Here is a 15,048-nt window from a genome sequence, read left to right on the forward strand (position 1 = left end):
CTCAGGTGTTAGCCAGACCTGATCTTTGACATTATAAGTTGCAGGCTCTGGCCCAGCCTAGTCTTTGGGATGTAGATTTCAGGTGCTGGCCCAGTTTGTATTTGAAGTGTAGATTTTAGGTGGCAGCCCAGCCTTGCCTTTGGGATGTAAACCCAAGTGATTGTAGCCCAAGAAAGGTTTTAGTTTTGGTTTTGTATCTTCTTTCCAGAGGCCAAAATTACTGGCCTGCACATGCAAGGAAACAATGCATATTCTACTGCCTCAATGTTCTTCCTGTAACTTCTTTTGATGCCTTTGGTGACATCACTGTATTGCGCCCTTTAGAGGTACCATGATCAATAAAAGGAGATCACAGGGCTCTCTACCTTTGTCTAAGAGTCAGAGAGAACCAATACATCCCATGATATACATTTCTTCCGTGTTCCTTGTCTCAGCGCCTCTGACAGTATGAATATTCACGCAACAGGAGGGCTTGCTCAGGATGGGAGATGCGTGCTGAAAGTAGACTATGGTCCAAACATGATGGCCACTTACTTCTTGTATTGCAAACCATAACAATCAAAAGGAGAGAGAGAGTCAAAGGGACTGTGCCTGCCGTAGAGTCAGGGTGCAAGGGGATGGGATGAGGATGGTGGGGGGTTACTGGGAACTGGTGGTGGAGAACGGGCACTGGTGGAGGGATGGGTACTCAATCATTGTAAGACTGAAATGTAATCATAAAAGTTTGTAAGTCTTTAACTATCTCATGGTGATTCTTTAAAGAAAATAAAAAAATAGAACTATAAAAATATAAAGTGTTTTGGGGGCTGGAATGACAGCACAGTGGGTAGGGCATTTGCCTTGCATGTGACCAACCCAGGTTTGATTCCCAGCATCCCATATGGTCCCCTGAGCACCGCCAGGAGTTATTCCTGAGTGATCCAGGAGTAACCCCTGTATATTGCCGGGTGTGACCCAAAAAGCAATATATATACATATATGTATATGTATATATATACATATATATAAAATGTTTTATTATAAAAAAAGCATTATTGATTCTATGTTAGGAAATATTTCATGTGCATAATGCTTAAGTGTCTGCATTAATAGGTAAAAGTGCAAAATTTCTATAGGTATAAAAACTGATAAAACATATGCAAATAATACATATTTCAATATAAATAAGACACCAATTCATTATTAAAAATGTATAAAATCCCTTAGCAAGCTTGAACTAAATATACTATTCTTTTTCTTTTTTTACAGTTATAAAGCTTTCATTTTTGAGCTTCAGTCATATAATAATCAAACACCCATCCCTTCACCAGTGCACGTTTTCCACCACCAAAATCCCCAGTATCCCTCCCCATTTGACCCCTTCCTGTGCTGTGTGGCAGACAATTTGCACAATACTTTCTCTCTACTTTGGTTACATTCAATATTTTGATACCAGTTCTCACCACCACTCAAACCTGCAGAAAAGGCAGTGCTAGACGATTTGTCTTGTATTGTTTGTTATTGATAAAATATAATCTAGGAATTCTAGAATTTTAAGAATTAGGGTCTGGAAAGATTTCTTCAGGGAGCTTTTCGGTTCTGAGATTCATGTTTGTGTCTTTGGGTCATGGCCATGTGGGAGATCAAGTAGCTGTTGATAGTTTGTGGGCGTCATTTCAGAGTCCCATCGGGGTGGTGGGAAGGAGAAGGGCCAACTCCTCCCCTGTCCCATGAAGCCTGGCATTTCCTGCCACTGCCACCATATACCTTGAGCTTTCACAGGGTTCTAGAAGATGGCGGCCACCAGGATTCGTAGGGGGCAGGCAAAGGGACGGCACCTGCTCCCATCTGGAGTGGTCCAGCAAAAGTGGCCTATTGCAAAATTTGGAGGCATCTCTGCAGCAAGCTGCTTGGTTCCGAGATTTGTGTGTGTGTTTGTGTGTGTGTGTGTGTGTGTGTGTGTGTGAGTCTGGATTGTGGCCATGTGGGAGCTTAAGTAGTCAGTGGCAGTTTGTGGACGTCATCTCAGACACATCAGGGTGGAGTGATGGTAAAGGGCCAGCTCCTCCCCTGTCTCCTGAGGCATGGGGTTTCCCACCACTGCCACCACGTACCTGGAGCTTTCATTGAGTTCTAGAAGAAACTCAGTTCCGAGATTCATGTGTGTGTCTAAATATACCATTCTTAATCTAGTATAGGGAAACCATAAACACCAAAAGTGAGTGCCATACTCAATGCCATGTGTTGGAAAGTTTTTCTGTTCTCTAAAGAAGTTCCTTTTACTATTCTTGTAAAATTAGTTTCAAGGCTATGTATTACGTGATCTGTTGCCTGTCTCTGAAACTCTTCTTCATTCCATCACATATGAGTGACATTTTAATTGTATAAAGCATTCTTGGTGAGGTGTTCTTTTTGTTAAGTTTTTGTACTATATTACTCCATTCTCTTCTGGCTTGAAGAGTGTCATTTGATCTGCTATAAATCTAATGGACTTTTCTTTGTATGTAAGTTTTATATTTTTTTTATCTTGCTGCATTCAATATTCTGTCTATATATTTGGTATTTGTCATTTTGAGTACAATGTATCTTGGAATTTTTCAAGTTGAGTGTATTTTTGCAGACACTTTGGGTTACCTGGATTGGTGTCTGTATTCTGTAACTCTGGGAAATTCTTATTATTTCTTTATTGTTTCTTCATCAGATTTATCTTCCTCTTCTTCAGGGACTCCAATTATTCTTATATTGTTCCTCTTGAACTCATATTCTAGTTCTCTGGTGTGTTGTTCATTTATTTTCAGACTATTTTCCACCTTATGTTATTTCCTAGCAATCTCTTCCATCTTTTCTTGGAGTTCATTGCTTTTTTTGCTCAGCTGCCTCTAATATGTTGTCTAGAGCTTCTATTGAGGGTTTATATATATGTGTATATATATATATACAGATATATATATATATAAACTTTGTTTAGTCTCTGTTTAGTCTACCATTAGCTTGTATGATTTTTTTTTCAAGAGAATTTAGGTGTGTATTTTGTAGGTAACGTAGAGTTGGATTTTATTTCCTAATCTATTCAGCTGCTTTGTGCTTTTTGATAGGAGAGTTGAGTCCAGTGATATTTAGAGAAATAACTGCACTAAAGGAATTTGTCCTTTATGAGGAATTTTGCCATTTTCCTTTTGTGCTTTTAGGATGCTACTAAGTATTCTTTGTAGAGCTGATTTATTTGTAACAAATGTGTTCAGGTGTTATTAGTCTGGGAATATTTTCATCATTCCCTCATATCTGACAGAGTACCTTGCTGGGCAAAGGATTCTCGGTTGCAGATTCTTTTCAGTATTTGGACAATATCATTCTATTCTTTTCATCATTTAATGTTCCTTTTGAGAAATCTGATGTGTATTTCATGTTATTTCCTTTGTATTTGAAGCCTTTCTTCTATGTTTTAAGGAATGTCACACTTCTTGCAAATTTTTATTAGTGTGTTTTGTGTTGTTCTGTTTGGCTTTATTTCTTCTGGCACCCTTTCCTGGATGAGTACACACCTTTCCCTCCTCAGATTGTGGAAATTCTCACCTATTATTTCCTCCATCAATCAATCCTCCCCTTTCTCTCTTTTCTGGAGGTTGTTCCTCTTACTACTGTCATTTAAATATCTTAAATTTTTTATTCTTATAAAATCTTTTGTCTATTATCTCTCATTTATAGACTATTCTGTGTTCTTCAGATCAATCTGTTTTGGGGTCTTTCATTCTCTTGCTGAGTCCTTTAAATCTATTTTAATGGATTGTTTAATTTTTCCAATTTTTTTCTGAGTGTCTTGATTTTATGGAAAAAAATCAAGATCAAGACACATTGTAAGACACTCCCTACCCATTTTTTTTAAAAATCATCACTTTACTACTGTATCACTGTCATCCCATTGATCATCAATTTGCTCGAGCAGGCGCCAGTAACATCTCCTAACCAGTAACATTCATCCTAACCCTGAGATTTTAGCAGCCTCTCTTTATTCGTTTTTCCCAGAGGTGCTGCATTGGAGGCTCTTTCAGGGTAAGGGGAATGAGACCCATCATTGTTACTGTATTTGGCATATTGAATATGCCACGGAGAACTTGCCAGGCTCTGCCATGTGGGCAGGATACTCGGTACCTTGCCAGGTTCTCCAATAGGGAGAACTAGGCTATCAGAGGTCACTTCCAAGAGCTTTGTTTGATAGTCTCTGGATCTTGGCCATTGATGGGATTACAGGGCGCCAGGGCCAGTTTGTGGGAGTGGCTGCCAAGATGCTGGAAAATGGGGAATCTGGGTGGGGGATATATATAATATATATGTGTACATATATATATGTATATGTATATATATATATATATATATATATATATATATATATACCTCTCAGAGAACCCAGCAAGCTACTGAGAGTGTCCCAGCCACCAGCCATACAGCAGAGCCTGGCAAGCTCCCTGTGGCATATTCGGTATGCCCCAAACAGTAACTATAACAGGTCTCATTCCCCTGACCCTGAAAGAGCCTCTAATCATTGGGAAAGATGAGTAAGGAAAGGCTGCAAAAATCTCAGTGTTGGGACAAATGGTGCCTGCTTGAGTAAATTGATGAGCAATGGGATGACAGTGATACAGTAATACAGTGATGAGTGTCTTGAATCTCTATTCCAATTTTCTTGGTTCATCAATAATTGAATAGAGCACTGCTCTGTTGTCACCATTGGACAACATCAGAAATTCTGATGTACCTGAGGCCTTTCCTGTGCTTCTCTCCCTACTTATTGGTACAAATAAATGCCTTTATTTTTTCTTGTGCTTCATAGAAACTAAGAGTGGAACCCTAGTTTTAGCACAACGATCCTCTACTTAGTAATGTTGACTAGTACCTTTAATTACATTGATTTCCAGTAGCTATGAATGTCTTTTGAGGATTTTTTTTTAAATTTATTTTATTGAATCACCAAGTGGAAAGTTACAAAGTTCTCAGGCTTATATCTCAGTTACACAATGCTCAAACACCCATCCCTTCACCAGTGCCCATATTCCACCACCAATAAAAACAAAAACAAAAGCAAAAACAAAACAAATAAACAAACAAACAAACAAAAGAAAAAACAGTATACATCCCACCCCTCACCCCCCAACCCACCCCGTAGGTGAGTGATAATTTCACTTCCTTTTCTCTTTACCTTGATTACATTCCAGATTTCAACACATAACTCACTATTGTTGTTAGAGTTTCAAACAGACTCACTATTTTAGTTGGAATTTATCCCCTAAGAATACAGCTCTATTAATAGGGAAATATTTGATAATAAGTTTTCCACTGATGAGAATGAAGAGATAAAATGTCGCGCGGATTTATTAAGTGTTAGCAACATCAATTTTGCACCAGTTACTGTGATTTGTCTTCATCCAAATAGCAACAGAATTTGCGGCACACAAATTATCCTGGGTCTTTTATGATTCTACATAAACTTTATAATCAACTGTTCTAAGTCCTTGAAGAATGTTCCCTGACTTTGGACACAGATTGCATTGAATCTATATAGTAGTTTAGATAGAATGATCATTTTGATGATAATGATTCTTCCAATCCACAAACATGGAAGTTTTTTTCTGTTTCCTAAGGTCTTCTTCAATTTCCTATGTGTTTTGAACTTTTCATGGTATAAATCTCTCAACTCTTTTATTAAGTGAATTTACAGGTCCTTGATGTTTTGGGACACTGTTTTAAATGGGGTAGACTCTGTGTTCTCTTTTTCCTATGATTCATTAGTTATATATAGGAAAACAACCGATTTTAGTGTATTGTAGCCAATCACTTTGTTATATTGGTTCATTGTTTCTAGGAGCATTTTTGTGGAATCTTTAGAGTCTTTAGTATATATCATCATGTCATATGTAAAGAGAGATAAATATGATTTTTGATTTCCTTTTCCTGCCTAATTGCTGTTGCAAGAACTTCAAATAAAATGTCAAATAAGAGTGGAGGCAGTGAACATTCTTGCCTTGTGCCTGATATCAGTGGAATGCTTTCAGTTTTTCACCATTAAGAATAATATTAGCTATAGGCTTTTTCTAGGTAGTTTTTACTTTCATGAGGAAGGGTTTTTCCCACCCTTATTTTATTGAGGATTTTTATCAAAATATGGACATTGGATTTGTCAAAAGCTTTCTTTGCATCAATTGATAAGATCATATGATCTTTCTCTTTCTTTTGACTAATATTATATATTATGTTAATTGATTGCATATATTGAACCATCCTTCATTCCTGGATTGGATCCCACTTGATAACAGTGTATTATTTTTTTTGATATGTTGTAGGATTTGGTACTGTTTGCTAAGATTTTGTTGTGGATTTTTGAATCAACATTCATTAAAGAGATTGGTCTGGAATTTTCTCTTCCTTCCTTCCTTTCTTTCTTCCTTTCTTTCTTTCTTTCTTTCTTTCTTTCTTTCTTTCTTTCTTTCTTTCTTTCTTTCTTTCTTCCTTCCTTCCTTCCTTCCTTCCTTCCTTCCTTCCTTCCTTCCTTCCTTCCTTCCTTCCTTTCTTTCTTTCTTTCTTTCTTTCTTTCTTTCTTTCTTTCTTTCTTTCTTTCTTTCTTTCTTTCTTTCTTTCTTTCTTTCCTCCTTCCTTCCTTCCTTCCTTCCTTCCTTCCTTCCTTCCTTCCTTCCTTCCTTCCTTCCTTCCTTTCTTTCTTTCTTTCTTTCTTTCTTTCTTTCTTTCTTTCTTTCTTTCTTTCTTTCTTTCTTTCTTTCTTTCTTTCTTTCTTTCTTTCTTTCCTCCTTCCTTCCTTTCTTTCTTCCTTCCTTCCTTCCATCCTTCCTTCTCTCTTTTTTCCTCTTCCTTCCTTCCTTCCTTCCTTCCTTCCTTCCTTCCTTCCTTCCTTCCTTCCTTCCTTCCTTCCTTCCTTCCTTCCTTCCTTCCTTCCTTCCTTCCTTCCTTCCTTTCTTTTTCTCCTTCTTTTTGAAGTATCTCTGTAAGTTTTGGGTATCAGTATAATGTTAACTTCATAAAGGTGTTGGGAATCATTCTTGTTTCTTCAATATTTTGAATACTTTAAGGATCAGTAGCAGTTAATTTTCTCTGAACATTTAATAAAGTACACCCATAAACCCATTGGGACCATGATTTTGTTTTGGGGGGATTCTCAATTACTATTTGAATTTCCTTGCTTGTAATTGACCTTTTCAGGCTTTATACTTCCACCTTTTCAGTTTTGTGAGGTTACATGTTTTGAAGAATTTGTCCATAATTTCAAGTCCTACAGCTTCAGAGCAGAGTTGTTCATAGTAAGCTGTCATGACGTCTTGTGTTTTGGGGGTTCCTATTGTAATTTATCCCTTTTTCTTTCTTATCTGAGATTTTACTTATGAGTCAAGCCAACTGTTGGTCTATCCTGTTTATTCTTTCATAGAACCATATATTGATTTAATTGATTCTTTGTATTTTTTGAATATTAGCTCTAAGTGTTTTAGGCTTCATCAGTGTATTGCCTCTTTTCCTCCCCCCACAGAGAATTTTACAGTGCTCTTTGGAGCATCCCCAAACTTCAAGTTTATCTTTAATCTTCCCTTTGTGTTAGTTACTAGATTCCTCAAGTCAGGCAAGGTTATTTATAAGTTAAACCTTCTGGTTATTCTAGATTTTGTATTTTTAGGGAACTACTTGCTTTCCTATTACCCTTATAACCCTTTCATATTTTACTATAGAGCAATGTTCTTTGTTTAAACACAGAAAGACTGTTAATGCTGTACTCCTAATATTTGGAAGTTAATTGACTCTGAAATATATCTACTCCTGGTCATCTGTCACAGTTACTTGACTCAGGCTTTGGTTGCCATAATTCCTAATATCCCAAAAAGGGGATCCTGCCGTGGGACTTCAATGCACCTGTCGTAAGCAACAAAGCTACCTTTGAAATATGACAAGCTACCATTGAAATATGACAGTCTAGAAAGCATAAAAGCATGGTCTTGATGCAAATCATTATCACTTAAGAGAGAGTCCCTCCATGTTTCCTATCATTATTCAGTGGATAGATTTTGTTTCCTGATACATCTGTCACTCTGTACCTAGTAGCAGAATCTTGCAAGGGGAGAACTGTATAGATGAACTTGAAGATAAACTATAGCTATAAACTATTGATAAAGAAATCAAAAAAGAAAAGAGAAGCAAAAGAATGGAAGAAAATATAAGGTACCTAGTAAACAAAGACAAGAATAATCTCCAAATAATCGGAATACCAGGAGGTGAGGGAAAAGGTAAAAAGGATGAACAAGTAGTGGGAGAGATAATAGCTGAGAACTTCCTCACTGTCTTCAGGGAGGCAACTGCACAGATTCAAGAGGCCAAAAGAGTATCAGGCAAAATAGACCCAAACAGAATAACACTAATACACACAGTCATCAAAATGGCAAAAACCTAAAAGAGAGATGAACTTATTAAAGCAGTGAGAAAAAAGAAAAACCTTAAATACAAAGGAATTAACAAGAATCAGATGGAATAGAGAAGGGATAACTAAGAAAATGATGGCTGGAGGAACCAGTTGGGACGGGAGATGCATGCCTAAAGTAGATAATGGACCAAATATGATAACCACTCAGTGTCTGTGTTGCAAGCTGTAATGCCCAAAAGTAGAGAGAGAGTATGGGGAATATTGTCTGCCATGGAGGCAGTAGGAGCGTGGGAAAGGGGGGGTATACCTGGGATATTGGTGGTGGGGAATGTGCACTGGTCGAGGGATGGGTGTTTGATCATTGTGAGATTGTAACCCAAACATGAAAGCTTGTAATTATCTCACGGTGATCCCTACTCAGAGGACCATATGAAATACTGGGAATCGAACCCGGGTCAGCCGTGTGCAAGGCAAACACCCTACCTGCTGTAGTATTGCTCCACCCCCTCAATTAAAATTTCTAATATTTAAACCATTTTGAATAAACTTTTCTGTGTAGTATAAAGTATTGATTCAGATTCTCTTTTTACTTTTTGTTTATTAAAAATAAACAAATAATTTTAATTTTTTAATGGGATGTTGGCATGACAGTTGGGGTTTCTACAAGCATGGGGTGGGGGAAAAACTCTGTCCTCACTCCAAAAAGACCCTAGATTTTTCAACCTGAAAACCAGTATATCTGGAATTGTAATGGGTCCAGAGTCTGCAGAGATGTGAAGCAGTGGAGTTGGGCCATTGGCATGGTGGCAGCTGTGGAGTTTGGGTGTGATTGTGGGGATTCTTTTCTTCTTTATATGTGATTAACCAGTGTTCTCACCACTATTTGTTAAAACTTTTTTTTCCTCCACTAGTAAATCCAGTTCCCATGCCTTTTATTCTGTCTATACATCAGAGAGCTTACTTCTTCCCTTTCAATCATATTCCATTAGCCTTACTGCCTACTTTATTCCAATAGCACACTCATGAATAGTCAGAGAGTGGAATACCTTTTTTTCTCAGAATTTCTTTTTTTTTAAATTTATTCTTTTATTGAATCACCATGTGGAAAGTTACAAAGCTTTCAGTTTTAAGTCTCAGTTATACAATGCTCAAACACCCATCCCTTAACCAGTGCACATATTCCACCACCAAGAATCACAGTATACCCTTCCTAACCCCCCGCCTCCTCAGCACCCACCCCGCCTGTGTAACTGATAAATTTCACTTTACTTTCACTTTACTTTGATTACATTCAATATTTCAACAAAAAGCTCAGTATTATTGTTTGGAGTTTCTCCCCCTTAAAGTCAGACCTGCTGAAAAGGAAGCATTTGATAATTCGTTTTCCATTGCTGTCTTTCTCAGAATTTCTTAAGTCATTTGTAGAATTTTATGATTTCATACAAAATTTTGTGGCACTGATTTTACATCCTTGAAAGATGTTAGCATTTTGACTGGGCATGTATTGAATCTGTATAATGCTTTTCTTGTAATATATTAACTCTGTTGTAACATATGCTTTGTTTCAATATGTTAACTATGTTAATCCTTATAATCCATTTACATGGACTTTTTAAAATTTCCTTGTTTCTTCTTCAATTTATTTTAATAGTTACATGGATTTTAGCTAAGAAATTTTATTTACTCAGTTGATTGACTCCTGGGTACTTGAAAATTTTGAACACAACTTTAAATGTAGTGCTTTTTTAAAAAAATTATCTCTCCTCATTCATTATGCATATAAAATGCATTTGAGTTTTGGGTGTTGATTTTGTAACCAGCTCTTTATTTATTACTGATTCTAAATGGTCTTAGTTTTGTCTTTAAGGAGTTCTATGTAACACTTTCATGTTATCTGAAAATAGTTACAATTTAACTTTCTTATTTCACACTACTTAAATCTTTAAAACTTTTTCCTGACTAATTGCTAAGATTACGACATCCGATATTGTGTTGAAGAGTAGTGGTAAAAGAGAATATCTTTGCATTGTACCTAATTATAGTATGGCCATCTCTACATTTAGGGTATCATTTGCTGGAATTGTTGTGTTACAATACATCAAAAACAACACACACCATGACCAAGTAGGATTTATCCCAGGGATTCAGTGATGATTAATTAATGTGTAAGTAAATCAGATAATACACCATATCACTGAAGGAAACAGAAGAGAAAATAAATATTGTATAATCATATCAATAGATGAAGAAAGCAATTGACAATATCTTACATTCATTCATAAAAAACACTAAATTTTTCTTTCCTATTAGTTTCTTCTAAATAATTTTGCTTTAATATTACCATGTAATTTACATCTGAAGTTCTAAATTTATTTATCCTTTTGGATTATGTTTATTATTTGTGGTGTTTATATAAATATATTTGAACCTGAATTGTTTTCCTCTTTAAAGGAAACAGATAACACACTATGAAAATATTAACATTAAGAAGAATCAGCAACAAAATTATTGCCCATTTCTCCCAAGACTTTATGAAATTATAATAATACAAGAGGGAAAAAAGGTATGTTGAATTTTTGTATATTTTTTATTTTTAAGATAAATGAATCTTATTAATATGAAATATTAATAAGTTATTGACATGAGAGAAGTGATTGTAAACCTACTTATTACTCAATGAATATTGTAATTTAATTCTCTGCTCAATGGAAGGAATTGTACCTATCAATTGATCAACATCTCTGTTTGAATATTTCTATTATAAACAACCCACCAACTCACTACATTTTTGATACAAAAGTAAAAAAGTTTTTCTTAAATTTTCAGTGTTTTTACTAACTCCCAGTGATTTACAATATAGTGGAATGCAGACATTTAGCTTTAAACCTCTAATTGTTGCATCTCCCCCCATCAATTCCAGAACTACCCCCAAAAGACCTTCTGAAAATTCCTCCCACATTTTCCCTAAGGCAATTATAAAGAATTTTACTGAGTTTAGAAGCTACTTTTATTGTTTCTTGCCAGTTTTTTTGCTTTAGAAATTCATAGTCCACATGTGAGTAAAATCATCCTTAATTTATTTCACCACATAATAATACAATTTATCACATAATCTTACACGTACCATCCATTTTGTCCCCAAAGGCATGATTTCATTTTTTCAAAATGCCAGAGTAGTATTCCATTGAGTATACAGCAATTTTATGCACCTATTGATGGGCCTTTATATTTAGTCTCTGTTTTTAAGTAATTTTAATGTGGCCCGCGCATCACCTCCAGTGCTGCCATCTGAGCTCTAGAGACTCATGTGAGTAGATCTTATGTTAAGTGTTTTTAATCATACAAAAAGAAAAAATGGTGTAGCATACAAAATAAAGCACAAGGAACCCATGGAAGATGATGAAATATTTATAGCACAGATTGTGGTGATAGCATTATTTTTCTCTATACTCATGCTTTATGTCTAAACACACTAAGTTGTAAATATTGAATATGTACAGCTTTTTCTATGTTAATTATATCTTAATAAGGTGGTCTTGGTAAATACGACTGGATATTCACTAAGGGCAAATGACCATTTCTTGTATTTATTGATTGATTTATTGTATTTTGTTGTATAATAACGAATTACAAAACTTAAAAAAAAATCTCAAAAGAGACTCACAGCCCCCCAAATTTTTCCAGATAATACATATGACTAAGATATCCAGGGCATTCTGAGCAGGGGTGCAGCCCAGCTGTAGGCCAAACAGAGCCCCAGTGGCCACTTGCTTCCACACTCCAAGTCACTACCATGCTCCTGGCTGGACTCCACTGTTTTAGCACAATATCTTAATAATCTGTCATACAAGGACTTAATGTCTAAATGATTAGATATAATAATTTACACTAATTTTCTTCTAAGAAAATATTTTTTGTAATTCTGTTAGCAAATTATTTATAGCAAGCAATTACTTACAAAATAATTTATTGGGGGCCTGCTTTAGGGTCAGGCTTAAGGGGTGATTGGGAAAATTGGAGATAATGGTGGAAAGAAGGTATAATGATGGTGGCATTGGTATTGAAATATTGAATGCCTGTTACAAATCATCATAAACAACTTTGTAAACCACACTGTTTATATAAAGTGTAAGGGAAAAATTACATATGTAGGCCTTTCCTATTCCATATAAACTCCAAAATATGTTAACAAAGAATTTTTTAAAGCAGAACAGTTCTTATTTGGATGTTTTTAGGAAGGGGAAGGAGGGAGAGAAAGTAAGAGAGAGAGTAACATGCTCAAGAGAGACCTGAGCTTTTCCAAGGTCCCCTCACACATCCCAGCATTAGATATGGAAACTTGAAAATACACATCTCAAGAGAGGAGATGTAGGTGACACATGTGTGCTCAGGTGCCACATGTATTCAGCCATGTGGGCACAAGCAGCACATGGGCTTGGGCAGCATATGTGCCTATTAACACAGAACTGCTTTAAAACTGTTATTAATGTGGTGAGACACATGATCATTACCATAATGAGATAGAAGTAACACTGTAGCACTATTGTCCCATTATTCATCAATTTACTCAAGCGGACACCAGTAACTTCTCCATTGTGAGACTTGTTACTTTTTTGGCATATCAAATGCACCATGGGTAGTTTACTGGGCTCTTCTAGAGAGACAGAGGAATCGAACCTGGGTTGGCCACGTGTAAGGCAAACACCCACTTACTGTGCTATTGCTCCATCCCAATGAGATCCAAGTATAAAATAAAATTGAATGTAACATACTTATATTCCAAGTTGAAGACTTATTTAACTGAGAATAGGAATTTTATTATATTGTATTAAATGGTTTTAATATTATTTACATAGGTCAAAATTACATAGTAATCACAAACTAGTTCTTATTGATTTATGATCATTCTATTAGCCATTTCTAAAGTTTTATAGGAATACAATATAAGTTAAATTTGCTATGTGACTAAAGTGACAGGTTGGGATTGGGAGTGAAACTAGGACACTGGTAAGGGGAAGGTCACACTGGTGGTGCTGGAACATTAAATGCTTAAAGCAACTGTAAAATAAACAACTTTGTAGATCACAGTGTTTTTAATTAAAAACAATTTTAAAATTAAGTAAATTTAATGTTATTTTGCTAATCTATGAGCGCAGATAGTATTTTGATTCACTTATATCTTCTATTATTTTTAGGAAGAAACTGTTTTGCAGTTTTCATTGTTTTCGTTGTATAGGTGTTTTACCTCCTTTATTAGATATTACCCCAAGTATTTTATCTTTTATCTTTTGTCTATGTGCTCAGGGATCCCTCCTGGCGATGCTTGGGGAACCATATGTGGTGCTGGGTTCCCTGAGTTAATCATGTGCCAAGCAAGTATCAAACCCACTGTACTATCATTCTAGCCCCTGGCATTTTATGTAAAGAAACATGCTCTTTCTATTCATTGTTTTAATGCCTAAAGTGTATTTGATTGTTGTGATTCTCATCAGAGATTGTACCCCAGGTTGTGAGAGACCACTCATTCACCCACATAGTTATAGCCCTGTAATTGTGGTGCTCACACATGTGCTCACTCTTGAGTTGTGCTCAAGCAGAGTCTCTTGTGAGCACTGGAAATCACTATAGTGCTCACACAATGTCCTCTGGGTTGTACTTTCTAGTAGTGGTAATGGAGAAGATTGGGAGTGAAGACTGGAAGTGAGGCAATCATCCTGCTTCCATTTCTAAAGGTCTTGAAGTTGTCAACCTACCTGAAAGGCTTTAGCTGTGTCCAGGAGCTGTGGATCCTGGCCCTGTTCATAAACTTTATTGTTGATCATTCTAAGTTCTTGAAACTTCTCATCTGAGTTTGGATGGTAATTGTGTTAAATATATATGCTTTGTAGCATTGTAGCACTGTTGTCCCATTTGTGAGTTCACAAACTAAACCGCGGGAGCTGCTATTGCGATGCACGTTGCGTTTAGCCCAGAGCTGCCTCCCCGCCTCACCACCTCTTCAGGGCTCCCCAAAAGAGATGGGGAGACAGGGAGGCTGGGGACCACAGCCTGATGGTAAAAATGGCCCATTTAGTGCAGAGTTGCTAGCTTACTCATAGAACGTCTGAAGGGGGGTTGAGGTAAGGACAGGTGTGATTGGTCATTTACATAGATAAACATTTGCCTGAGGAAATTCTCTTGGAGAGATCAACTCAAGAAGACACTTTGTCTCCCGGGGACATCTACATTGTTTTTTATCTTTCCTTCTAGTTGTGTTAATTATCAATACTTGCAGTTATTTGGATAAACACAGTAAGAGACAAAGATCCAAATACTTAGTTCTCTGGGCTCAGAGCAAGCAAGGCTTTTAAACACTTAGTTCTCTGGGCTCTGAGAGCAAAGCTTTTACCGTAAATCCCAGACTAAGTCCTCAGGTCAGAAGCTTGTCCTTCCCCATGGGGGTCCTGTCTCTTAGGTTGTAACATTTTGCATCAAGACCATGCATTTATGCTTTCTAGAATGTCCCATTTTGATGTAGCTTTGCCACTCGCCCCGGGTCCATCCCATTCCCACAGCGGGACCTCCCTTTTGGAAGTGTTAGGAACTACAAAAACTGAAACCTGAGTCAAGTAATTATGACCAAATAATTATGCCCAGGAGCCAATACATTTCAGAGTCAG

The 15,048-nt window shown here is 36.5% G+C and overlaps 1 protein-coding gene across 1 annotated transcript in view; it reads left to right on the forward strand.

The window, feature by feature from the left end:
* Positions 1 to 15,048, forward strand: part of STPG2 (sperm tail PG-rich repeat containing 2) — a 204,935-nt gene that overhangs the window by 63,400 nt on the left and 126,487 nt on the right. The window contains exon 6 of the mRNA XM_055127269.1: positions 10,841 to 10,952. Coding sequence (XP_054983244.1) covers positions 10,841 to 10,952 — 112 coding nt within the window. The remainder of the gene's footprint in view (positions 1 to 10,840; positions 10,953 to 15,048) is intronic.

The sequence above is a fragment of the Sorex araneus genome, chromosome 1 (assembly GCF_027595985.1).
Source record: "Sorex araneus isolate mSorAra2 chromosome 1, mSorAra2.pri, whole genome shotgun sequence".
In the NCBI taxonomy this organism is placed as follows: domain Eukaryota; kingdom Metazoa; phylum Chordata; class Mammalia; order Eulipotyphla; family Soricidae; genus Sorex; species Sorex araneus.